The 25,990-nt window shown below is 41.2% G+C and overlaps 1 protein-coding gene across 2 annotated transcripts; it reads right to left on the bottom strand.

Moving 5' to 3' along the window:
* Positions 1 to 187: 187 nt before the first annotated feature.
* Positions 188 to 25,827, bottom strand: LOC119737323 (putative pyridoxal-dependent decarboxylase domain-containing protein 2). Of its 2 annotated transcripts, none has more exons than XM_038211584.1 (22): positions 25,662 to 25,827; positions 23,642 to 23,718; positions 19,105 to 19,182; positions 18,154 to 18,306; positions 17,188 to 17,377; positions 15,277 to 15,345; positions 14,113 to 14,276; positions 12,771 to 12,819; positions 12,517 to 12,588; positions 12,325 to 12,354; positions 11,573 to 11,698; positions 10,812 to 10,862; positions 10,473 to 10,547; positions 10,076 to 10,228; positions 6,303 to 6,408; positions 6,073 to 6,131; positions 5,377 to 5,489; positions 4,088 to 4,331; positions 3,839 to 3,931; positions 3,554 to 3,656; positions 3,051 to 3,360; positions 188 to 2,201 (listed from the first exon to the last, which is right to left on the bottom strand). In XM_038211584.1, the coding sequence occupies exons 1-22, from the start codon at positions 25,788 to 25,790 to the stop codon at positions 2,120 to 2,122; spliced, it is 2,526 nt and encodes an 841-aa protein (XP_038067512.1). In that variant the 5' UTR covers positions 25,791 to 25,827; the 3' UTR covers positions 188 to 2,119. The 2 variants fall into 2 exon arrangements, with proteins under 2 accessions (XP_038067512.1, XP_038067513.1); XM_038211585.1 differs by having other exon boundaries at positions 188 to 2,195.
* Between the last annotated feature and the right edge of the window lie 163 nt (positions 25,828 to 25,990).

Raw genomic sequence — 25,990 nt, 5'->3', positions numbered from 1 at the left:
GGTCATTATCACGCAGTGAAGACCGGCTCCTCACACTGTTATTCCCTTATTATCACTTCAGATTCATATTAAACCGATTAAAAATTATGAAAATATTCCAATGAAATTTCAGTGAACTCTTTTACATGAAAATCAATAAATGTATGTTTCTGACACCTTGCACAATAAGAGACTCGGGCTCAAGATATATAGTTATAAATAAATTTCTTATCCCATTTTAATTCTTCATTGTAGGATTACATATTGTAATTAATTATATAATGATGTACAAGTACCGGGAGTCAGTTATACGGTACATGCAGCATACTTTTGTGAAATTTATAGAATTTTTTTTTGTAAGCAGTATCTCTCTACACATTGTCAAATAAAACACCAAATCAAGTCGTGTTTGTGGCAATATTACCACAGATCATTATGGACACATTTCTACACTGGAATGAAAGCTTACATGCAACTAAAAGCCATATAAAATAAAAGAAAAGCTTTCGGCTGAGAAAATGTTCACTGTTGAACCGATGTGAAACAAACAAATTGGAATGAAATTGAAGGTACAGCCCAATTGCACAAATTTACAGCATGTTTTTGTCTTGTTGAACAAGTGAGACTATTTAACCTGCGATTTTCTTCATTTATAGACAATATAAAACAGAAAGTCGTATTGAATGTTTTTCTTCGTTTGAAAACAATCATTTTCCACAGAAGAACCCTTCACCAACTGATTTAACCAATCTCTCAAGGTTCTACTGCGTAATGTCCTTTGACCCAAACTTTACGTTTTAGCTTACAGAAATAACAGAATAAATAATTTATCTGAATGAATTTCAATGTAACTTGTTTTTCACCTCTACAAAAAAGAGCTCATGTACATTGCTACAAACAAAGGAACGAAAAGGCTTTGTACAAGATGAGTTTTAATATTCAATTATCTATCAATTCTGGAAAAAAAAAAAATCAAAACAACAAAAATTAATCATGATTGTATTTTATATTCCACTGTCTGACAGTGCCATCTCTAAAAAATAATAACTCCCTTGTGAACTCACCAAAATTGAAAACAACGTTGTCAGACTTCCATATTTTTGTCACATCTTCATTTCAATATCTTCTTTTTCAGAATGCTTAACTAATTTTAAAAATTTTAAATTGTATATTATAGGACCAGGTCGTTAAACGAAAGCCAAGTGCTAGTAATTCCACAGTTGAACATATCCAATTTCATTTAACTTCTCTGTTTGAAGTTGAGGAATGTTACAGTTGGTCCTGAACTTTGAGACTTCTGTGTGAGGAAACATAACTTCTCTCTGCTATTTTTGTAGTAAGTACTCCCAAACAAAATTTAAAACATGAATCTCATTTAACAAAGCAGGGCTCAATTTCATGGCTCTGCTCACCATAGAATTCCGCGCTTACGATCACCATTTTGTGCTAACCGCGCTAGCATAGAAATTCTGTGCTAACCCTGTAAGCACAGAATCCTTAGTTACTGATAAATGCATGCTCACAAGCCTAACGTCCTTGCTAACCCGTGAAATATGCTTACCATAAGCACAGAATTCTCAGCTACAGTAAGCGGAGATTTTTCACCGACATTAAGTTGTGTCATGAAATTGGGCCCTGCTTTATAGTAAGTAAATCTTTTGCTTACCAAAAAAACACGGGGAACCAGCTAAACTACTGTGAAATACACAGCTCCTCACCGGTTCTCAGTAAAATAGCCAATAATCGGCTAAGTAAACTTGCTTAGCAGTGCCATGAAACTTTGCCTAATACTTTAAAAGAAATATCTTACAAGTAAACGAATGATAATTGAAAATAAACTCTTTAACATTTACAATACTTAAGATGCTAATGCACTGTAATAACAAGTACATCCAGAATAAAAACAAAACAAAAAAAACAGCAACCTTCATTGCTAAAGTAGAATGACAGACAACTTTTCTACATCTTTGAAACAAAATTTAAGACATATGTTTCGTACTAAAATTAAGAGAATCGAGGCAAAACATGACTCTGAAGTATGAAAATAATTTCTGTGTGTACCTATTATGATTGTACTTCAACTGATATTAGATATTCACAGTGCTTGGAAAAATTCCTGGTAGGGATTTTTTTTTGCTTTCTATTTCAGGTTCTCCTCGTCTTCGTTCTCCACGATCGATTCACTGACGTCTGCCTGAGTGACCTCTTGGAAACTACTGTTACTGTGGACAACATGAGACAAAGAGGAGAGAAAGACGGACATGACAGACAGAAACAAAGTACACAAAAGAAAGAAATAATTTGCAGGTACGGAATACATGCGCAGACAGGCAACAGCCACACAGAAACAAACGGACAAGGGAAAGGGAAGACAAGAGATCAAGAAACACAGCAAGGCGGTGGGAAATTGAAAAGCGAAAAAGAGACAGGAAAAGAGAGAGAGATTTTGAGAAATAAAAAGGGGAGAACAAAATAAAGAAATTCTTTTAACACAAAGATGACAGAACAAAACCAGACTAACAGTTTTGAAAAAAAAAGGTTGATGTACCAAAACTTTGGAGTGGACTCGAAAAAAAAGGGCACGTTGATCTAACTACCGTAAAACCTTGGGTATGTTCTACTCCAACACAAGTGCACGTTTGCCGCTTTTGTGTGCATATTCAGTGAGTGGGACACGTGTACCTTTAACCCCCCCCCCCCCCCAACTAACCTTGTGGTAGTAGCTGTACTACTAGATCCCGCTTCTGCACCCGTCTCTGAATCCAACTGGGGTTACAGCCACTCCAGTTCCCTCTCTGCACCCATTATTGGGCCCCCATCCCCTCCCAACTCAAGCCCAAAACCTCAGCCTTTCCCTCAACCATACAGTCTGGAGTCACTACTTCTCACTTTGAAATAGTAGCTCTACAACTACTCCCTGTCCCTTCCATTCCCACTTGGGGCTGCTATTCCCCTAGATCCCACTTCTGCACCCATTGCTGGACCTCTACCCACCCCACCCAATCCCCTGCCACACCCTATTCCCCACCCATTCTCACACCCCTTACTGTCTTGAGGTTATGCCATCTCACCTTGTGGTGGTAGCTGTACTACTACTGCTCCCCGTCCCTTCCAATCCCGCCTGGGGCTGCAGCTCCTCAAGATCCCGCTTCTGCACCCGTCTCTGGGTCTCCCCCTCCCCTTCCTCTTCCCCCTCCCCCTCTACTTCCTCGGGTTCCCCCTCGCCAAAGTGCGACCCCTGAGGGGTGGAGTTGGGCGTCAGTGGCGTGGTGGGGGTGGAGGGGGTCTTGCGGGGTGCGGTCTTGCGGGTCGGGGTGACGCCGCTTTCCTTCTGCACCTGCATGTGGAGCTTGTAGGTGGTCTCTGTGCTCTCCAGAGCACCTGGAGAAAAAGAAAAAAGAGTGAAAGAGATATTGTCTATGCACCTTATCTGTGTAGGATGCTGTACAATGACATGCTCGACTCTCACACAAGTCTGTATTTATAAATTGGTAAAGATATGGAGATCACTTGGAATGTACTATTCAAGAACCTAGTTCCAGATGGAATTATTACTTTTGCCCAGGAACCCTACCTGATGTGAGATTGAGGGACCTTCCTTTGATGGTTGCCTCCTTGGGGGGCGGGGAGAACCAGTTCAGGAGCGACGAGACGATGGGCACTTGCCGAAACACACCCTGTGGAAAACACGGTGAGAAACAATGATCAACTCAGCCAAAGAAATTTAGTTGGCTTCTCTTGACTGCTGTGAGAAATGTGATTCAATTTTTTTTAACCTTTTGAGGAAGACACTGCTAGTGTAGAAACATCAGGCCATTCAATTTTTTTTTAAAGATAACAAAGGGAACAATAGCCATACCTCTTCCATGAGTCTGTTCTCATTTTCTTTCACCAGCTCCCTCTGCGCATCTTCAATACCTTTCAACACAACATCTGCCATGGAGTCAAGGAACTATACCAAATAAAAAAAAAAAAGCAGGCTTGTGATTTTTTTTTTCTCATAGGTCCGTACAAAGCGATGAGTACAGAGTGCATACAAAGCTATGTCAGAGAATGGCAAAACTTCAATATTAAAAAATTGTATGTCTTTACAGAGATAAACCCTCACCTTGGATGAATCTTCCAGTTCTTTGCCCGTGGACCAGACCAAGTCCACCACGTCGTCGATGCTGACCCCCTCCGTGACCACCCCTACCCCGATGGCCTTGGTGCCGCCGCCGGTCTGCACCTGGCAGATGCTGCTGCCGTTCTCGCCGGCCTGAAGCCGCTGGACGATCTCCGCGTTGATCTTGTCCAGTTCCTTGGCCGTGGTCTCTTTGTTCTTGCTGGCGTTCAGGTACTCCGGGATGAATCTGGAAGAAACGGAAAGAAAAAAAGTCAATTTTCATTTCTTACAAAGTGTCAGACTTGTATTCAAAGCAACAGCATTGCGACCCAGAGCTGTTAGCCAGTGTTTTGTAGTAGATTCCTTTTCGGACTCACAAATGTAACACACTTTTGGCTCCCAAATTTTATGTTTAATCATACAAAGCATTGGCCGTTGAGAATCACTCTAACCCTAACCTTCCCAAATCCTCCAAATTCCTCTTACCAAAACGGAGGCTTTCGCAGGATTGAGGCTACATGGAAAAAGTGTGTGGCTGATTTCGGAGAATGCACTGTGTCAAGGTCTTGGGCCGGAACTTGTGTTGTTTATGCTCAGCCGTGCATACATTTAGGCCTAGATTACACTTGAAATCCTCTGCACTGCCCCAGGATGTCACTGACTCTGCCTCAAGATATTGACAGCACTGCCGGAGGATTTTGCAGGATTGGGGCAGTGGTCACCCCTCCAAGAACCATATTCAAGAAAAAACGGAGGATTGTGCAGGATTGAGGCTGTATGCAATTTTTACATGGAGGTAGTTGGAGGATTTTGCAGGATTGAGGTTACATCCTGGCAAAAATGCCTGGGGAGTAAGGGATAATAAATTACCGCAATACCGAACTTTTTTTTGGTGGACCCCACCCTGTTTGTTATATGGGAAGTCCCAATCTACAGTAGCGTTCAGACACACATCCTGGCACACACACAAACCTTGAAATTTTCAGCAACCTTTTTGTGTTTAGTGCAAATACTCAGATTTCCCTTCCTGTCAAAAGCCCAATTGCTCAGACCACACTAGAAAACTTTAGAACTCTAAGGCTAAAGTATGGATGAGACATAGTGACCTGTTCTGGACCAAATGCAAAAGAATTTCATGACACTGTCAAGGAAACAGCAAAGAAAACCCTAGCCTCAGAGTTAGAATTTGCTTTCACAAGAGGATAGTCGTGAACAGCGCCCATACGTAGCCATTTCAACACTGACTTGCTGCAGTACAAGGGCGATACGGTTCGAAAGAAAGGACGACTTACTGTATAACACCCAGACCACCGTGGGAGACCATGTCCACAAAGAGAAGATTCTCTCTCGACTCTACTGCTTCTTGGAACTCCAGTCGATGCTCGCAGGTGAAATTCAAGTGTTCCTGCATGAAATTTGAAACGGGGAACTTCTTGTTGGATTTCATTTGTCTTCAAACATTCAAACTTCAAAAATCAGCTCTCAGCAAATTGTTAGATTCTTCAAATTTTTGATTTGAAATGGTTCATTTTATTTAACCATGGCAGCCAAAAGCTGAATTGCGGTTAAATTACATTAAAAACATTAAGAGAGTTACTCATACTAAACAAAATGAACCCTATCAGGTTTAGAGGATTTGGAGGTTTAGAGACGTTTACCCCATGGGCTGAGCAGTAAATTTATTTTTTCCAAAATGCATTTCAAAAGTACCCTGAATCCAAAACAGCATTGTAGCAAACTGCTAACTTCAACAAGTATCTTACATGTACCCTAACAGAACTCAACCCATTGATCCCCAACGGCATGTTTTGTTGGAATCTGTCTGGATGGGTACAGTACCCCTAAACTGACAGTCTTTTACATTGGGTTGACACACCTCCAGAATCAAAGTCAGAAATATGTGTGTGCAGTTTCCCATATGGTGTTGGAATGTGCCAGGATGGGTATGGTTCCTAGTAAATCATGCTAGGGAGTTAGGGTTAACTCACAATGAGAATTTTCAGAGACTCCATGAAATTGTCGATGTCGTCAGCAGTTGTTCCTCTATCTGCAATGATAAAGCAATAAACAGTGTCAAAAACTTGAAAACTTTGAAAACTTTAAAAAAGAGTTAGAATGATTCACTTGAGGCTCTAGTTTTACACAAGTAACATGTCTATCGACTGTTGTCCCCCTTCACGCACTGCAACCCCAGACTAGACTCGAACATGTGACTTACATGATGCTGACTGGAGGGGGCTGAACCGCAAACACACGCCGTCTTTATCCAAATTGACCACGTCCACCGGTACGCCAAGATTCTGTCTGTTTAGCTCGCTACCAAGCTGTGCACACATAACACAAAAATTCAGCACTTACTTAATTGCACCAAAAAAAACATACTTTCACTGGAATAATGAGTGGAAAAAACTAAAATCAAGATTTGAAACTTAAATAACTTGTCGCTAAACATGAGCCAAGTTTTTTTATTTAATGTATCAATGTAACATTAACAATTTAATTCCAGGATTAATTTTCGGGGTGCCACACGTGAAAGCAAGGACAGACGTCTACACTCTCCAAACACTTCAATGTTTGCAAATTTTGCTCGTAAAGTCAATTGCCTGTAAAACAGCAAGGGGTTGAGCCTAGCTCCCTGACTATAGTTTTTGGCCTGTCAGCAAAGTGCATAACATTTACTGGAGTGCAGTGTTGCATTTGAGTCCATCACAAGTCCATCACAAGCCTGGTACTAAGTAAACCACAAGTCCAATCCACATTTTTAGTGACAACGGGGGATTGACAATAACAAAGAAAATCCTCTGTAACAGTTCCTTTGAATAACAAGGGACTAAATGACCCCTAAATTAACTCGTAGTGCATTTAGGAGCATTTTTGGCAGGAGCTATAGTAAACCATAGTTCAACTAACTTTGCTCGAACGAAGGATGGTTGGAGTACTCTAGCCAAATATATGGAACCAGTGCCTGAGGCACTGTTGCTTCACTGGTTACCATTAGCTGCGCGCATCATAAAGCACAACAGGGAGCCAGGACTTTTGACCATCATTTAAAGAGGCATTTTTCCGATGCTATTAGTACGCAGGCGTAAGTTAATTCACAAATCAACCACTAGTCGACTAATGGTTCTCGCCGGAACTTGCTCTTTAACTTGTGATGGACTCCACAACACAACACTCTTGGGGTGTGCAGTGAACTTAGGCCAGTCTCTTCCAGTGAAGGCTGCGAAGGGCCAGTTCATACTCGGCTTGAAAGCAAACGCGAACAGAAATTTGTGGCGTCGTAGCAAATATTCGAGCTTCAATTTGCAAAAGATGAAAACACTTCAAGTCCGGCAAATTTCACAGCGAACATTTCATGACGTCAAATGTCACTTTGCATTCACATTTGTGTGAAGTGTGAATTGGCCTTCAGGGGGTGTAATAATAATAACAAAGCATTTGTAAGGCGCACAGTATCTGACAAAAATAGTCATTCAAAGGCGCCGGTCAGTGAAAAGTCAGTGTGTGTGAAGGTAGAGGTCATCATGTGTGAGAAAGAAACTGATTGAAGAGGTGGGTCTTTAGTTGGCGTGTGAAGAGAGATAATTGGTGTATTGCCCTTAACTCGTCTGATAACGAGTTCCAGAGACGCGGTGCAGAGCTGGAAAATGCACGGTCTCCGTAGGTCGCCAAACGAGTCTTCGGGACAAACAGTTTATTGGATGACGACGACCTCAGACCTGGTCTCAGTTGACGATGTTGAACCATTTCCTTCAGATACAGTGGGGCTAAACCATGAAGAGCTTTAAAAGTAAGAAGGAGAACTTTGTAATGGATGCGGTACTGGATTGGTAGCCAATGAAGTTTGCGCAAGATGGGTGTTATGTGGGAAGATGATTTCGTTCTTGTGAGTGTGCGAGCGGCAGAGTTCTGGACAAGTTGGAGACGTTTTATCGTATGTTGTGGTAGACCTACAAGTAGGCTATTGCAAAAATCCAATCTGGATGATATGAAGGCATGGATGAGTTGTTCTGCGGCAGAGAATGTAAGTGAGTTTCTTACTGCTGCTATACGTCGTAGATGTATGTAAGAGGACTGACAAATAGAAGAGACATGTCGTTCAAGGTTCATTGACTTGTCAAAAATGACACCAAGATTGCGGGCTTCAGAGCAAGGAGCGATATGTGTATCTCCTATGCGTATGTCAGAGATGTTGACTTTGTGTCTGATGTGCTGAGAACATATGACAAGGTACTGTGTTTTAACTGCGTTGAATTTGAGGAGATTGGCTGTCATCCACTGTTGGATGTCTTTCAGGGATGTTTCAAGAATACGGTGTGTAATAGTGTCATCACCAGGAGAACTTGGACAGAAGGTGGCAAAGAGTTGTGTGTCATCTGCATAAAAATGAGGGTGTAGGCCATGACGTCTTGCAATGCGCCCTAAAGGAGATATGTATAATGTGAACAGCAGAGGTCCTAATACGGACCCTTGCGGAACCCCATGTCGGAGAACTGACCGATCAGACAACTCTCCTGATATGTTGACAGCCTGAGATCGATCTTGGAGGTATGATCTGAACCATGAAAGTGCAGATCCCTGTACCCCAAAGTGATACTGTAACCTATGTAGCAGGATTTTATGGTCAACGGTGTCGAAGGCTGCTGAGAGATCTAGCAGAACCAGGAGAACAACCCTTTTGTTGTCAACAGCGAGCATTATGTCGTTGTGAACTTTGACAAGTGCTGTCTCAACACTATGGAACTTAGTGTACGCTGATTGGAGGTTGTCCCGCAGGTTATGTTGAATGAGATGTGCATTCAACCTGGCTGCAACTACTCTCTCAACAACCTTCGACATAAAAGGCAAATTTGAAATTGGACGATAGTTCTTTAGATCATTAGAGTCCAGTGATTTCTTCTTGATGACGGGTGTGATGAGAGCTGTCTTGAAGCATGTCGGGAAGTGACCTGTGGCGAGTGACTTGTTGATGATCAGTGTTATAGGGTGAAGCAACACGTTGATGTGATCCTTTACCAACGATGTCGGTATTGGGTCAAGAGGGCAGGTCTTCGTCGGTGCACTCTTGACGATCTTCATCACTTCCGTGTCTGATGCAGGTGCTAAGGATAAGAGGGGAGATTGGCAAAATTCAAGATCTGCCTGCGCAGGATTAATGCCGGGATCCATTTCTGCTAAGTCATTTCTGATCTTGGAGATCTTGCTGTCGAAAAAGTCAGAAAAATGGGTAGCCATCTCATAGGGTGAAGAAAATGATGGGAGTATGGGTGTTGTTTTCTTGTGCAGAAGATGGTTTATGACCTGAAAAAGGGCACGTTGGTCACCATCACAGCCTTGGATTTTCTCTGAGTAGTAATTCGTCTGGTAATACCTGTATTTGGATTTTACCAGATCTCTCTGCGATTGGAACATCTCACGGTGTATCTGTAACTTGGATTTTCGCCAGCGTCGTTCAAGTTGACGACGCTTGCGTTTGGCCTCTGCGATGTCATTGTTGTACCAAGGAATTTTTGGTTTATCTACAATTTTGCAGGTTTTGGGGGGAGCGTGAGAGTCAAGCAGTTTACAGAGTACAGAGTTGTACTGGTCGACTAAGGTGTCTGGCGTATCTGCAGGGCATGTGATGAGCGGAGATGTGGCAATGTCATCCTTAAATTTAGTGGGGTCTATCGCAGTGATCTTCCGATACGTGATTTTGTGCCTCACATATCTTGGTTTACGCAAGTCCAACCGGCAATGGACAGCACAATGGTCAGACACAAAGTCCGATGTGTCAACAGATTGTACGAGGGTGTCGAACTGTCGCGTGATCACAAAGTCTATTGTGTGACCAGATGTGTGAGTTCCAGTGGTTACCAATTGTTGCATGTTGAACTGTGTGAGGAGGTTACCAAAACGCCGGTCATTAGCTGAAGGGGTGCTGGTGGTGGCGTCATTGTTCCAGTGGATATTGAAGGGTGTGGTAGAGGAAGGATTAATATCCCAACGTACCCATGAGTTGAATGCATCAAGGAGCGGCGCTGGTAGACTGCTGACTGGCCGGTCCTCGGCAGCCTCGGTGTACGATCCGTCGTCTGGATCCGGACCCTCCCTCCGGTCCCCGTACTTGAATACTACCACTGTGGAGACTACGTCAGCTTGGGCCTAGACAAAAAAAAGATTCGAGCAAGATACTTTGTTACAAAATAAATATGACCAATGGACTGTTCTGTATTTGATCATTAGCTCCGCCCACTTTTGGTTTATGTTGTGAGAAAAAGATGCGATTTGATTGGTCAATGCGCACTGTTTGATTGATTGACAGAAAGGAAGGGTTCATTACTGTGTTCTTGGCCAAAAAAAAAATTAATCAATAAAAAACTTTGGGAAAAAATTGTATTAAACTCACCAGTACTTGTATCGTCTTTGTGAATATTTCCTTCAGCGAACCTTCTATTGTGCCTTGGCTGCTGCCTTTTCCTGGCTTTTGGACGAAATGTACAAAGAAACAAAGAGTTACGTGTGTTCAAAAACACAAGTGCAAATGTATTGAAAAATGAGGCAAGCTAGTGCAATCACTACAAGTAAGTCCAACAATTTCCTGAGTTCACACATAAATTAAGAACCTTACATGAACCTAAAAATTAACGGCATTCATCCATTTTTACACACAGAATTTGACTTAATGGATTTTTTTAATAGACTATATCAAAAAGGCAATCTTGTGAATCTCTCTGTATTTACTTACTGATAAATTGATAGATCCTAACGAGTTGAGTCTCTGCTGCATGTGTTGACTCTAGTACAAAAAAAGAGAAGACAACACTGTTAGAAATACAAAGTAATTGAATGGATATTCATTTACTTATCAGATTTGTTATTGATGTCTTAGCCTTTTGTTTGGAGCTCCACTAAGATTGCTTTATTTTATGCTCTTCCAGGAAGATTCCATCATCAAATTAACAAAAAATAGGGAGGTTTTATGTCTGAACGGATACATGTTCCCATGCATTTTCCGTAACTGTTAACAACCATTCCGTTTTTCAGCATCGTGTAAGTTTATGCATATGCTTTAGTAAACAGAACCATTACCAAGCGAGGCAGTTAATCCAAAATGGCAACTTGATGGCTAATTCTACTTTGAAACACAATTCATGCTTCTCCAGTCAAATCATATATGATTACTATTTCCATGCTGTATACACAAATAGCAGATAGCGAGTTGCGTACGACATCACAAGACCACACAAATGATGATGTATTTGAAGACCAAACAAACGGATGGCAAAACCTCTCAAATTTCTCAATGGTTATCAGGTTAAGCTTTTCAAATAAAATACAGAATTTATCTTCCTGTATAAACTGTTTGATGGGGGCACATTTGGGGTTGAGCAGACAAAAGAAAAATTGGGGGGAAATGCCCCGTTTGCACCCTGTAGCATTGCCGGTTTAAGGGACAATGCATCTTTTTTATCGCTACTATGAAAGAAATCAATGGAGAGAACTCACTAGATCTGCGGCATACTTGAGTTTGGCCACTACGCCATTGTGGCCCAGACTCTGTAAGCTGAGCCAGAGGGGTAAGGCACTGAGACGGTCGTGGAGCTGGCTGGGGCCTACACCTGCCGCTAAACTCTGGAGAAGACGAATTACAAGGGAAAGGGTTATTTGGGCAATCACAACGTCCCCAAACTGCCCCAAATTGCCCTTGATTTCCAATACACTGTAACCAATAAAATGATAGTTTTAACAAATTTGTACGAGTAACAGGTTAACTTATAGCAGTCCTTCTGATTTGAAAATCACAGGTGTGTGGAAAAAGGCACACCTGGATTTTTTAGGCGTGTGATTTTTCTAGGCGTGTGTTTTTCTAGGCGAGTGATTTTTCTAGGCGTGTGATTCTATGGTCCAAGCTTGGATATTATATCATAATATTCATCTTGGTTTACAATTAGGCCATTTTCTCTTCACTGACATACTTTATTTTTCACAAATTATGAAGTGTAATTATGCTGTAAATGTATGCCGAGGTGTGCTGTACTGAGGGATTCAGGCGTGCGATTATTCGCACTTCTCAGGAAGCATTTAGGCGTGTGATGGCGTGGGGGTGTGATCGCACGCCTCAAAACAGAAGGACTGTTATAGTCCTCAGAATATTATAATTCACTCTGGGAGTCAGATTCTAAACCAATTCCATTTCTTGTTTTAAAACTCTGGCCAAAAAAAATTACAACTTTTTGAGAGTTTCAGTTTTGACTCACCATTGCAGGATCTGCAGTCTTGTACAATGTCTGCATCAACAGCAGTCAAGGAATATATTATCACAGACACAGACTCCAGTCCTACAACACTGCAATGCATGCCAGCGTAGTATCCTAGACTAAACAGCGATATTTTGCATTTTCAACCGGTTAAAGAACTTCTACGTTAAATAACAAATGTTACAAGGATACAACTGATGTCACACCAGGTAGGCCTAGCCATACACCGGGCTGCAGGGTCAAGCTGTTGACTCGCTTGGCTGCCTGTGAATATAATCAGACAACATAGGAACCAGACCATCAGCAAATTGTCACAGAAGGAAGGCAACGAGGTTTCAGCAATATGTGAAAAAATGCTAGAAGACCCCCTTCAAGAATCCTTAGTCCAAGTATGTATCAAGTTTAACTCTTTTGAGTAACAAATGTGAAACAAAGATTAGACTTACCAAGACTGAGGTAGGAACGGTCCCCAGAGCCAAGGTTGCTAGATTGTGTCTGCAGAGAAAATAAAAACAAGAATTTTCCAATTTTGTTTGGCTTTCACAACTTTTACTGTGTACGGTTAAGAGAGCGTCCAAGATCTTAGACGATCTCGACATGCATGACAGGTCTGTACAGACAACTGTTGACTCGTTATTAAACAAAAAGGTCCTCAATTATTTTTTTTTTCTACTGCCCAAATTAAATCCATCTGAAATCAAACAGAAATCTCAACTTCTTCGAATGAATGTCAGCTTATTTTCCTCAATAACGCACTGCAGGTGAAGCTGGACTTGCCAGAGTCCATCACAGGTCAATCACAAGTCAATCGGTAAACCACCTCGTGCCAGGTTTATTGTTGCCGAAAATTTGGAAATTTCTTAAAAGGACAAATTTCCCGGCCAACTTCTGATATACAGCCAAACGCCACAAATACTGATTCGCAAGAGTGATTTCAACAGTATTTGTACGATATCTCTTGCCGAAGCGTCATGTTTCAATACTATGCGCACTGGAGCGTAAATTGTACAACGATAGGCCGTGCACAACGGCCAATTCAAGATCAACACACGGTCCGCCTCCACAGACTACATGGACTTTGAGTGTGTGTACAAAAGACACGTGGGATTGGCGTGTTTAGACGTCAACCGGAGGTGAGTCAAGGCAGTCAACCAGTCAGCCGTGCCTGTGTACAAAACCAGCCAGTGCATGTTATCACGTCCTCCGACGCCAACTGGTTAAATGAACACCACCGAAAATATTCTGTTGTCATTTGGGACATAACTTGTGATTTGCCTTGTGATCTACCTGTGACTGACCACGGATTGACCAGTGCTTAACCCATGATTGACTTGATATTGACTGATTAAAAATCTGGAACTTTTGCCTCTAAGGCCGGTTTCTGGTATAGAGCTTGCCCAAAAAATGGTGCGGCGACGCGGCTTTTTTTTTTTTTAACCTGATTTTTTTGCTTCAAATGTTGGCTGATGACTGCAAATGGTGCCCGACTAAACTTAGTGCAAATATATGGCGGCCCAGAGAGGCCACATAAAGCTTATTCTCGACCATAACCCAATCTAAAAACACGTTAAAATTGTGCAGCAGCAGGATTCCAGTCAAACCAGTGAGTTTGGCGGTTTTAAGACATCATCTTTCATTGAAAAAAAAACTTTTTCATTTTGCCGACGCGCATGGATACGGCGACGCGCGCGCATACCAGAAACCGGAGACTTTTTTTTTTGGCCTAATGGCACATTTTCTTGAATCAGTTTGCATCAATTCTTCCCTGCAAAACAGGCTTACACCTACCCTTCGACATGCAGCCACACCCCGTACTCATCACAGATGGTCCTGAGACGGTTCAGGTTATCTGTGTGTCCTGCTAGAGGCGTGCCGGCGTTGGCTACAACCATCAGGGGGATCTTGGAGGAACCCTCGTCATCTTTTATCAGTCGCTCTAAGGTGGCTATGTCCTGTATGGGTGGGAAAAGACCAAAAATTGTTGATGGAGATTGAGAAATTCCTGGTACGTTTACGGAAAATGTAGAGCCTTGATCTATTACTAATCATTGCAATCTAGACTTTACACTTTGGACCTTTAAACTTTCAACCAATCAATATACCTCCAGTTTTATCGGCAAAGGGTATTTGGATGTTCAAGGGGCAGTGCTGGTACAATTCATGGTCATTATCCCTTACCCTACTAGACCCTCCAACGCATGCCAATATGTGCCTCAAAAAAATCTCCTATGTTTTTTGCATGGCCCTCCAATATCTGCCATGTCATTTCAAGGGTAACTGGACAGGCACTCCAATACATGCCACAGAGAACAATGAGAGTCCTCTGATAACAAAGTGAGTGCCCCCAGCTGGTCAGTATCAGGCACCCTCCAGGGCCTCCAACTCCTGCCAATTTGAGCCTTCACTGCTACATCAAAGTATCCTCCAATAAACTGCAGCTGGAGGGCATTGGCATAACCAACTGACATGCAGTAAACTACCCTCAGAGAGTAAGGGTTAAAAGGTTCAAGCGGTTCAACCTTTTTATTTTTTGCACATTCGAAATGAACGTCTTTGGTGAAGTCATAAAGTAAACTAGAACAAACAAAGCAATCCAGTCGATACCTCATGCTTTATAAATTTTTCCGAATACGATTTTTTTTTTCACCATGGTCACTTTGCAGATAAGGTCACAAACAATAGAAGATGACCAGTGTAGTTTATTTATAAAACTCAAAACAAAATTTGACAACCTAACGCTTTGATTCTAGCAGAATCTCTTTGTCAATGACAGGGGCACAGAAACAGACAAGAAAGGGACACCCAACATGTCACGTGACTTAAGACTGGCTGACTTGCAATTGACTTTGGATGACTTATGCTGAACTATTTACAAGTCTGTTCACTTCCTTTTTTCCTAAATGACAGCAAATTATTTTCAATCAATTTTCTGTCCCCGACATTGTCACTTACCATTGTATGCTGTGATCCAAAGACTGTATTGCATGGAACGGTGCATAAGCTCGACAATGGAAGCCCAAGCTAAGAAAAAGAGAAAAACAAGTCAGGTGTGTTTACAAACACAAATGCCCCGCAACCGTGACTGTTCCTATGACATACATGTAACACCACTCTTTTAACATCAATTTACATGTACATGTACCTTGGTCACATGGAACGTTCATTGACAGCATTAGTGTCTTCTGTAGGTTTTATATGAATTAATCCCTAATCCCTATGATCTCAGGATAAATACAAGATTTCTATTGTTTTAGCCACTGTGACCTTGACCCTTGACCTTTCAACCCCCAATGCGATAGGCCTATTTGGATTACCAAGAACGATCCACAAACCAAATTTGAAGTTCACATGTAAAGTATTTCTCAAGTTATCGTGCTGACAAAATTTCTTTTGTTTTAGCCACTGTGACCTTGACCCTTGACCTTTTGGCCCCAAATGCAATAGGCTTCTTAGGATTGCCAAGAACAATCCACAAACCAAATTTGAAGTTCATATGTAAAGTATATCTCAAGTTATCACGCTGACAAAATTTCTTTTGTTTTAGCCACTGTGACCTTGACCCTTGACCTTTTGGCCCCAAATGCAATAGGCTTCCTAGGATTGCCAAGAACAATCCACAAACCAAATTTGAAGTTCATATGTAAAGTATTTCTCAAGTTATCGTGCTGACAAAATTTCTTTTGTTTTAGCCACTGTGACCTTGACCCTTGACCTTTTGGCCCCAAATGCAAAAGGCTTCTTAGGATTTATGTAAAGTATTTCTCAAGTTATCGCGCTGACAAAATTTCTATTGTTTCAGCCACTGTGACTTTGACCCTTGACCTTTCGGCCCCAAATGCAAAAGGCTTCTTAGGATTACCAAGAGCAATACACAAACCAAATTTGAAGTTCATATGTTAAGTATTTCTCAAGTTATCGCGCTGACAAGATTTGTCCGGACACACACACACACCCACCCACCCACCCACCCACCCACACACCCACCCACACACCCACCCACGGAAGGACAAGGCGGAAACAGTATGCCCCTTCGGCTTCGCCGCGGGGCATAAAAAGGAGCAATCAAATACCCCCCTGTAATAAATAGCTTTTTTGAGGTCCCACTTTTCCGATCCTAAACGTAGGTTCAAGTATTAAATAATGGAATCAGATGGAAATGAACATGTGTACATCAACTTCTGAGTTATTCCGCAGTGAAAAGAACCACTTAACTCTAACCCCTTTTCGTGATATACTAGGAACCTTTCTCACTCTTTATTACAAAATCCAACACCATATGGTAAACTCAACACCCAAACTGTTGGACTCTGATTATGGTGGTATGCCTAATCCCATGTAAAGCATAATCAGTTTACTTGTTCAGTACTCACTCCAACAGATTCCAACAAAAAACATGCAGTTGGATTTTGAAGGGTCGGGGGTGGTTAGGGTTAATGTCAGATGTTCCCCATCTGAATCAAACAAAATCCAACATTGAGCAGGAAACCTGATGGGGCAATGGTGAACTGGCATTCATCCCCATAATCTTCTTTCTGCAGTTTTCTTCAGGCTTCTAACCCTCAGGGCCTTTGAGCTCCGTGCGCCGACAAAAGAGGGCGCCCTTTTACCTAGCAACGACGTCCCATGGGCGGGACATTTCGCTGGTTGACGCGCACTGTTCCTTGTGTGTGACGCACGTACACCAGGGGATTTGAACTATGCACACACTTTGCAGCAAATGAATTGCAGTCAGGCAAGATGGCGTCGGTCGGTCACCCCCATCTGTACTCTCTTTGCCGGTGAGGGGGTACTTGTGAACACATGGCTTCATTAACCAACCCCCCCCCCCCCAAAAATAATAATAATAACATCCATTTTGTTCACCTGTGTACATATATACTGTCCCAGTCCTGGCCTGGCACCAGCACTGATGTAGATGATAGGTGGCTTAGTGTAGAGTGCGTTGAACCCATCCGTGCCATACTTGTCATACTTGCTGCTGAGAGCCAGGCGACAGACTCGTAACAAACCGTCCCGGCTGTCGGAGTGGAAAAACGCTGAGGAATCGTCAAACCTAGCAGGGGGGAAAAGACGGCAAACAATTGAGGAAATGATTCAGGAAATCTAATCATCATATTGACATGAACAACAATATTGAGAAGGTTGTTGGCGTACTACTTAGCTGGCTGAAGCCAGAGGCAAGGAGAACATCTCCCCCTCCCCACAATAATTTTTTTAAATCATAAATTTTGTCAATCTAATTTGGATTCCCAATGGTAATTAAAAGAATGACACTGATGGAAACAGATGTATTATATGAAAGTTTGAGCAGCACAAAAACTTGCCATGACGTCACAAATTCGCATTTGCGTTCGCATCCGCTTTTGCGCAAAAAGTGACCCAGCCTTAACCTAACAGTTACTTTCGGTTTTCCCACTGTGGGATACATACATGTACCGGTACTTGTGTACAAAGCTCATGCCAACTTATGGACACTTTTTGATAGTGGTAAACCTCCATAACCATAGTACTTCCACGCAGAATCACCTACAGCATTTGTCAACAAATTATGTTAAAATTTTCACAAAAAGTTCTATACGACTTTACATCACCATTTATACAATGACTATTGTTTCCCTTGTACTTGCAACCATTGCCCTATCTAAGGCTGAGCATGATGAACTCAAATTTCTTTGGAAAGATTTTGCTCATGAACTGTATGTACACCGAGTACGGTGGTTAAAGAAACCTCAAATGTAACGTCCGTTTTCCTTCATAAAACTTTTTGAAAGATCGCGACAGTTTTCCTTCCTCCCTTCAGCTTTCCTAGGCTCCGCCCATCGTACTCACCTAAATATCCTGGACAGCCACAGCGTGGTATCTGAGATGACCCGGGTGGTCAGCTTCCGGAGGTGGGCGGGGTCTATGGTGTTACAGTAGGCGGCGATGCTCTGGCCCAGCATGGCTACCTGGGCAGCTTTGTCTAAGATTGGGGTCGGCGTCCTAAAAAAAAAATCAATGAATTAATCAATCAATCAAGTCAAGGCCATATGGCAGCTCGAGCCCACCCAATGATCTTGGTCCAGATGTCCCAGTCCGTGGCAAAGCCACCAAAAAAAGGCCACTTTGTCATTCCTACATATCATACATTCAAGCCGGGTTGCTTTTTGACGTATTTGTTTTCTTATGGGAAAGTAGACAGATGTTGCTGAATATGATTTCCTAATGCCGAGCAACAGACCTGTGACAATTTTGTCAAAATTTTGTATTTTGGTATGTATTTACCCTAACCCCTAGTAGTTCCTCAGGACTACCCTGCTTAATCCAACAGAGTCCAACCGGACTTTCCTGCTCAATCCACTGTGCCTTATTTTCAGTTGTCTGCTGAATCCAATGGAGTCCATCTTGGCGTTATAATACGGTTCAGTTGCCTGCTGAATCCAACATTTTGCATCAGTAATGTACACAAGGGGTTTACTGCTCAATCCAACAGGCTCCATCGGGTATATGATGAAGTTGGATCCTGTTGGATTCAGCAGGGTTAGGGTTAATTTAATCTGTGAAGTCATTCAGTTCTTCTGTTTTCTTGCTGCAATCAACAAATTTGTTGAAAACACATTTTCATTCAAGTATGTATTTTTTTCTGTTGTACTTTAAAAGTATTGAATAATCTGTCCTGAAATTCCAACAATTGTTTAGTACATCTTTTACTAAGTTTTAGGAATGTTAATTGTGAACTTTTAAAAATTGTCACTTTAGAATAAAAACAAAAACAACATCATTTTGGTACTTTTGACTTACACAGCCAACTTGCTGTCCAAGTCTGCTTGGATGATGATGGCCTCCAACTTGTGAACTATTTCATCTATCTTCTGACCACTGTCATGAAAAAAAAAGGACAAACATTAGATTGCAGTTTTAACATCTAAAGCTTTTACCCTTTGGGCATTTCTCAAGAAAGCTGCCTGAATATGTCAAAATATATATATGAACATATGTCATGCGATCAAGCTAAATGAGTGGTTCGTCGACCCTGGTCATTTTTTTTTGTTACAGATTTGAAAAGAGCACAATCTCAGCATTACTGCTGTGAAAACCGCATGCTGATACTCTCTTTAGTTCAAAAATTATGGTAGTCGGAACACCAAGAGATGTGATGAAGTAATGTGATGAAGTGGCCCTATTTTGGCCTGAATCTCCAAATGAAATTTCCCGACAAACGCCTCATTTAGCTTGATCGCATCACATATGTCCAAAGTCAACATCGTGCGCAAACTACTGACAGATATTTGTTCTGAGGCAACCTTGGGACAAGCCAAACGTAAACATGTGAAAGTAACAGTGGCAGAGTTGTACAATTCTGATTCCATCAAAAATAATTCAAAACCAGGCATTAGAAATTACCAAAAAAAACACCATACATTACAGGAATAACTAGTAATCTTTTCAAACATTTTTTTTGAAATTATGTTCAAAACTGACTGGCAATGTAAGTTTAAAGGGAATATACATCATTTGCTTTTGCTGTAATTTTCAGAAATGGATGGAATTGGGGGGTTGGAAATATAAAGCAAATATAGTTACACTGACTTTTTGGAGGTTTTGGGTTCGAAAATGCTATAAAAACCAAGAAAAACGATCATTTTCCTGTAGTCTGGTTCCCTGACTCCATATAAGAAGAAACAGAGCAGTTTACATACATTGGGGAATTGTAAGGTCAGGGAACCAGTCTAGCTGGCTCGTACCCGTTCATAGGTTTGTAATCGATTGCAGACAAGTGCAATGGTCAATTGGGGCCAGTATTTGAAAAAAAAAAGCCAGTTGTTTCCAACGCTGATCGGCCGATCAGCGTTGGAAATTGATACAAAAATACCACTTTTCTTGAAAATGACAGTATACCAGGTGCCATAATTTTACAGGATGCTTTAGACTGTCATTTACCAACATCCTATTAAGGTATTTCGCAAAAACTTGGTAGTTTTATTTTCCGATGTTTGCAAATGTTGTATATTCCCTTTAAAAGAATCGAAATATTATAGAAAGAATACTAACAAAAACAAATATCCACATGCTGCCTCATGGTTCAACCAGGAACTCAACAGGAACTTCATTGTATTACCAAAAATATACAAAGCCGACAGCCCAAAATCCCTCCATGATGCAAAAAAAACATAAAAATAAAAAAATTTGAAACTAATAGAAGTGGAAAATAGTTTTAAAATAAGGCATACCATAACTAACCTTATGCAAAACAGCAATCATAGAGGTTTTCTTCACATGTAATTTTAATAACGTAAAAATCTTCAAGATCGTCTGCTCATGCCTCTACAAGAGGAACAAAACACTGCCCTCTAAGATGGCTGTTATGCATCAGATCTACACAGGGTACAACTCCTTCCGAAAGCCTGCACTACTGAGTTTGAACGTACTAGCAGGAGCCAATTTCATGCTTAGCACAGATATTCTCTACTTTAACCCTCCTATATATGCAAACATCCATTCTGTGCCAAGTAGTCCTTTAAGTCAAAATCAAACAAGTGACTGTTTTCAACAGTTACATTGTAAGAATTCCCAGCCTACATAAAGCAGAATTGTCTGGCTGGGACTGCTTAAGTTACTTGATACAGCTATGCTTTGACTCCGGGCAAGTGATTAAACAGCTGTGACCACAACTTGCCTACTTTGTCTGTTGAACCAGTTTGGCTAGACACAGTGCTTGCTTGACATATGATCTGACTGCTGGTGACTAGACTTTGTTAAAAGTACAATGTATAGCAGGGGAAGTTGAAGTGAATTTTGACAGTATGTGACTGTTTAAATAGCAGGAGGGTTAAGCACAGGATATTTTTGCTAAGCAAAAATCGGTTACCAACCAAAGTGTCATGAACTGTTTACTGCTTTTAACTGGTACTCAGCTGATTTTTATTTAGCACATACATTTTTCAAGCACTATTTTTTGCTTCATGAAATTGAGCCAAGGTGTTTCTCTATAAGCCGCAGTCAAGCATTTTCAAACCCTATTTGCCTTCAACTTTTCCTTAAAAAAAATCAGTGGATACTGACATGAAACGTTGAGCATTTACCCCAAAAGTCGTTACCACCTACATTGTACTTACTACTCAGATGAGATGTCTATCTACTCACAATGTGAGCTATTGTACAAACAATGAATGTTTATGCGTGCAATTGTATCAATAATTTCATGAGGTGACAGATGGAATGTTCCATTCCACGCGGTGAAGCCGAGTGGAATGGAACATTTCATCTGTCACATAATTTCATGTGGTAACAGATGGCATGTTCCATTCTTCAAGGCGAAGCCATGTGGAATGGGACATCCATCCTTCACCTCATGAAATTATTCGTTCATTGCACGATTATGAAAAAATCATTATTTGTTTTATACAATGCCTAAATAAATCCTTGTAACTGGTAAATTGTAATCTGGTACTATGAAATCAGAGCCATCAGAGATGTGTTATAGCGCTATCAGTAGTGTGACCGTACTATTTACCGTGGAATAGAACTTCTATTTTTGCAGTGCGGCCAGGCAGTGCATTGGGACGAACAATTAAATGACACGTGATCAACGATCCACCTATCAGATGACAGGCATTTTTTAGGCGTTTCAAAAAAACTAATCAATCCCACCACCGCTGTAGGTCCGAAATGTCTACAATTCAGCAAAACAAAAAAGCATAAGAATCTCATCCCGAGGAAGACTACAAAAATTCAAGATTTCGGAAGACGTACAATTTTTCTACATCCCTGAAACCAACACATGCAGAAACTGGAAAAATGTAAAGCCTTTATTTACAAAAGAGAGAGGAAAATCAGAAGTGATGAAAAGTCCAACCTGTCGGTAATTGGTTCAGAAAGGCTCCTGCTAAACTCAGGAGTCTTAAACAATGACGCTGTCTTCTCTCTATCTTTATCCAGATTCCTGTGGTATGGGGGCATTCGGGTTTAGTTCAATTTATTTTCCGCTGTTTTCAATCAGTTTGGGGAAAAGACAATGATCTGGAAACCCAGTGAGGGCTTATGATGACCCCAAATATGTTGACAACGTTACATATGTCGAGGTATTTACATAATGAAACTAAAGAAACTAATGAAATTAAATTTAAGCATTATCACCAAGATGCATTTAAAAATTGATTTCACTATTTCTTCTCAGGATTGAGAAAAATAAACATCGTGAAGAAAATGTGACTTATTTTTGCATTGAAAAGAACATGCACACACAAAACAAAAATCTGGAACAATGCTGTTTAGTCCTGGTTGACCCCACATGAACAGTTTACCCAATCCTCTAAAATGCACTACTTAGCGGGAACCCAATTCAAATCAATTCAGCATCTACTGGCAGAAGCACTTAAGTTTGGTTACAACCGCACCCCTCCCCCCCCCCCACCCCACACTTTCCAAAAATCTTAATATATTTGTCCCTGTACCTTCTCAAATGTTAAGAACATATGTGATGCGATCAAGCTAAATGAGTCGTTTGTCGGGAACTTTCAATCACTTAACCATATCTCTTGGTATTCCGACTTCCATAATTTTTGAACTAAAGATGGTACCAGCATGCGGTTTTCACAGCAATAATACTGAGATTGTGCTCATTTCAAATCTGTAAAAAAAAATTAAAAAATTGACCATGGTCGACAAACGACTCATTTAGCTTGATCGTATCACATATTCTGACATCAATACACCGATCTACTAAGCCCCGCCAACTACGTGTGCAACAACACATGCGCCTGTCATATGCCACACTGCATTGTTTCAGATGCAACCATCATACGCACTTGCACATACATGTATATCAACACTTTGTGCACACATATCGGTCATTAATCACGGCTGTGGTTGGTCAAAACATAATTGGGCGGGGCCTAATGGATTGTTCCATTCTTAGGATTACTTTGAAGCTTTCGTTTTTCAAACCCATTGTCGTCACCTTTTCATCCGTTCACTCTAAGGAAGTAATCCGATTAGTTCACACCTCAAGAGTTAAATTTGCATTATGCTCCCTCCAAACGATCTGTTCAAATTTCCTCCGCAAAGAGTGGCTGATAACCGGTCACAAGCATTATAAATCACAAGGCATTTTGGTTGGTAACCTGATAGTGATATTGCTATGCTAATATATTCTGTGCCAACAAGAGGACCAATTTCATGAAGTCGCTTAGCAGCAGACACAATTTCACAAAATCCTTGCTAAGCAGGTTACAGCTGGGAACCAGCTACAATCAATAAACGTTACATCCCAGTTTGGCTGGTAACCTTTATATTCTGCTAAGCCAAACAGCAGCAGCAGAAGATCATTTCCACTTACCTGCTGTGAGCCTCCATCTGTTGCACGACTTCGGCCAGACCCACTGCCATCTCTCTGAGCGACGGCTCCATGAACATCTGTGCAGTATAATGTGTACACACAACACAACACATAAATTAATTTCCTGTTATTGATTTTGACTGTGCTTTTCTTTTGGGGCGGCACCATGTGGCTTTTGTGCATGATCTGGGCATGGGACCACTGTGAAGCTACATGTGTCTATAACACAATTCAGAATTTGTTATAAAAGCGTTGTTCACGCGTCACTTATTCTGCAAGCAATCTTACAAGTATGTGACCATGTAGGTTTTATATTTAAAAAAGGATGATAAATTTCAAGATCTCTAAGAGTGCAACTTTGTTTGTAAATTAACTGGGTGAAAAAAGCTGCCAAAAAAATTATTCAATCCTAGTCCAGCTGGGCATTAAAACCAGGCAAATACCAATTCTAACTTAGTCCGAAAATTTGGAACTCTCAATACTGTGTATGGGAGTCCCAAAACTTAATAAAGCATTGAAAACGTGCAATACAAGAAAATAGACCGGCACCTAAAACAACCAGTCCAACACCGCTTCAGTGCTAAATCAATCAACTGTGCCAAAAGAAACATCTGGCATGTCTGGTACTAGTCTCTATTTCTACGCATTTCTCCGTAGTCAGCCACCAGACTAATCAAGCGGTCAGTCTTTTCAAACAGTTGGACCTTGGTTGGACATGTACCACTCTAGTCTTTGGCCTCAACTTGACTTATCTTAAAAGGTCTGCTTTAAAAAATGAATTGAGACTTCAACTTGCTGGTAAAATACTGAGGACCTTGTCTTTGCCTCATGAACATTTTCGGAGAATTTTGTCAGCCAAAGAGGGAGTAAACTTGGCTTGATTTTGTTTTGCATGTTTTTCTGCACTCAATGTCCAAGTCTGCACAAAGTGCATGTAGTGCCAGGATACTTCATTTGTTACTGCATATATACACCCAAAGCACGTTTGCCCAGCTCTAGAAATAATGCAGCATTATGCTGAGGCCACTGTACGACAATTTTTTTCCTTGCCGATGTTGGTCAAAATATCTTTGTAGACTTTTGTAATTTACCAACAGCAATTGCGCAGTTTACCTGTTTAATTACCTGTTTGTTTTTTAGTCTTTTGAGCATTTATATAATTCTAAAATTTGTTGTAGTTTTGAACAGTATCTTTTCTAGTTTTTGGCAGAAAAATGTGATTTTACAACACATTTTTTTCAGTAGATGCCATGCGAGTCAGTTTCCATAGTGCACCACATTGATTAATTACATCTTGTCATCTTCATCATGCGCTGTAATACCACAAAATACCCCCCCCCCTCGAATATCAAAGCCATCTATGACATTCTTGTTGGCTTTAGTTTAAAACACTCACTACATAACTGGTTAGGTGGTCCAATAAAAAAAATTAACCTAGGCACTTACATGTAGGCCTACTTAGTAAACTTAAGCATGGTTTAGTAAAGGTTAAAAACTAAATTCAAGCGGATTTTCATTCTCAATTGGTATTGGAAAAGGTATCCTCGACCCTCCATATTCTGCGCCGGTAACACTTCGCACGTGCTTTGTCACACAAATTGAAGGCGAGTGCGTAGAAATAGGACCACATAGCTTTAGGGTGTCAGACGAAATCGCCCAACCAATATTAAGATGACCATTTTTTAAAACAAATTCTTCAATCAAACTCCTTGCTTCGCTTCGCATTCCCCCGAAGTTTGTCCGATGTCCCCCCCCCCCCCGGCCCCCCCCCCTCCCCCCCCCCCCCCCCCCCCTCCATAGGCCATCATCCCTCACTGTACTTTTGTACTTGTACGAGAAGCGCGTGCACGATTGACGATAAATGAAGTGCACTGATTGGGCTTCTAGTTTTTCACTTTTTCTACGTGGACGACTGTACGCGTTACGGTGTACACGTCAGATATTTTTGGCCATCAAATAATCATGGGGGAAAACAAAATATGCGAAAACACACACACAAATTGAACCCGGGAATTGATACCTTCTTTGTGCCGCTTTCCACACTTGCTGATCTTCGAGTCGAAGGTTTAGCCGTTGGGACGTGATTCGGAATTGAAGTTGGGGAAACTTCGTCAGCAGCGAAATGACCAACACTCACCTTGGCTGCCATGTTGGATTATTCCACGCTGGCACATGAGTAATGAACTCCCTAGCTAAGTAGGAAAAAGAGCTGATAGAAAATGGGGGCGTGGTGTCGCGAGTGGAGAGGACCAGTAAAGTGTACGTAATCAGGTTTCAAAATGATGTTTATCCATAAGTAAAATGTCGTGTGATCTGTTTTACTCCTTTTCCACACATGCATATTTAAAA

The sequence above is a fragment of the Patiria miniata genome, unplaced genomic scaffold (genome assembly GCF_015706575.1).
Source record: "Patiria miniata isolate m_02_andy unplaced genomic scaffold, ASM1570657v1 HiC_scaffold_3, whole genome shotgun sequence".
Classification (NCBI taxonomy): Eukaryota; Metazoa; Echinodermata; class Asteroidea; order Valvatida; family Asterinidae; genus Patiria; species Patiria miniata.
Note: the sequence above shows the minus strand (reverse complement) of the source record. Positions and strands in the feature narration are given on the sequence as shown.

Coding starts and splice junctions, on each gene's coding strand:
- LOC119737323 (XM_038211584.1), bottom strand. CDS start 25,790: ATGGCAGCCAAGGTGAGTGTTGGTCATTTCGCTGCTGACGAAGTTTCC. Junction 10,229..10,472: donor CAAAGACGATACAAGTACTG/GTGAGTTTAATA, acceptor TTTTTTGTCTAG/GCCCAAGCTGACGTAGTCTC. Junction 6,409..10,075: donor TTGATGCATTCAACTCATGG/GTACGTTGGGAT, acceptor ATGTGTGCACAG/CTTGGTAGCGAGCTAAACAG.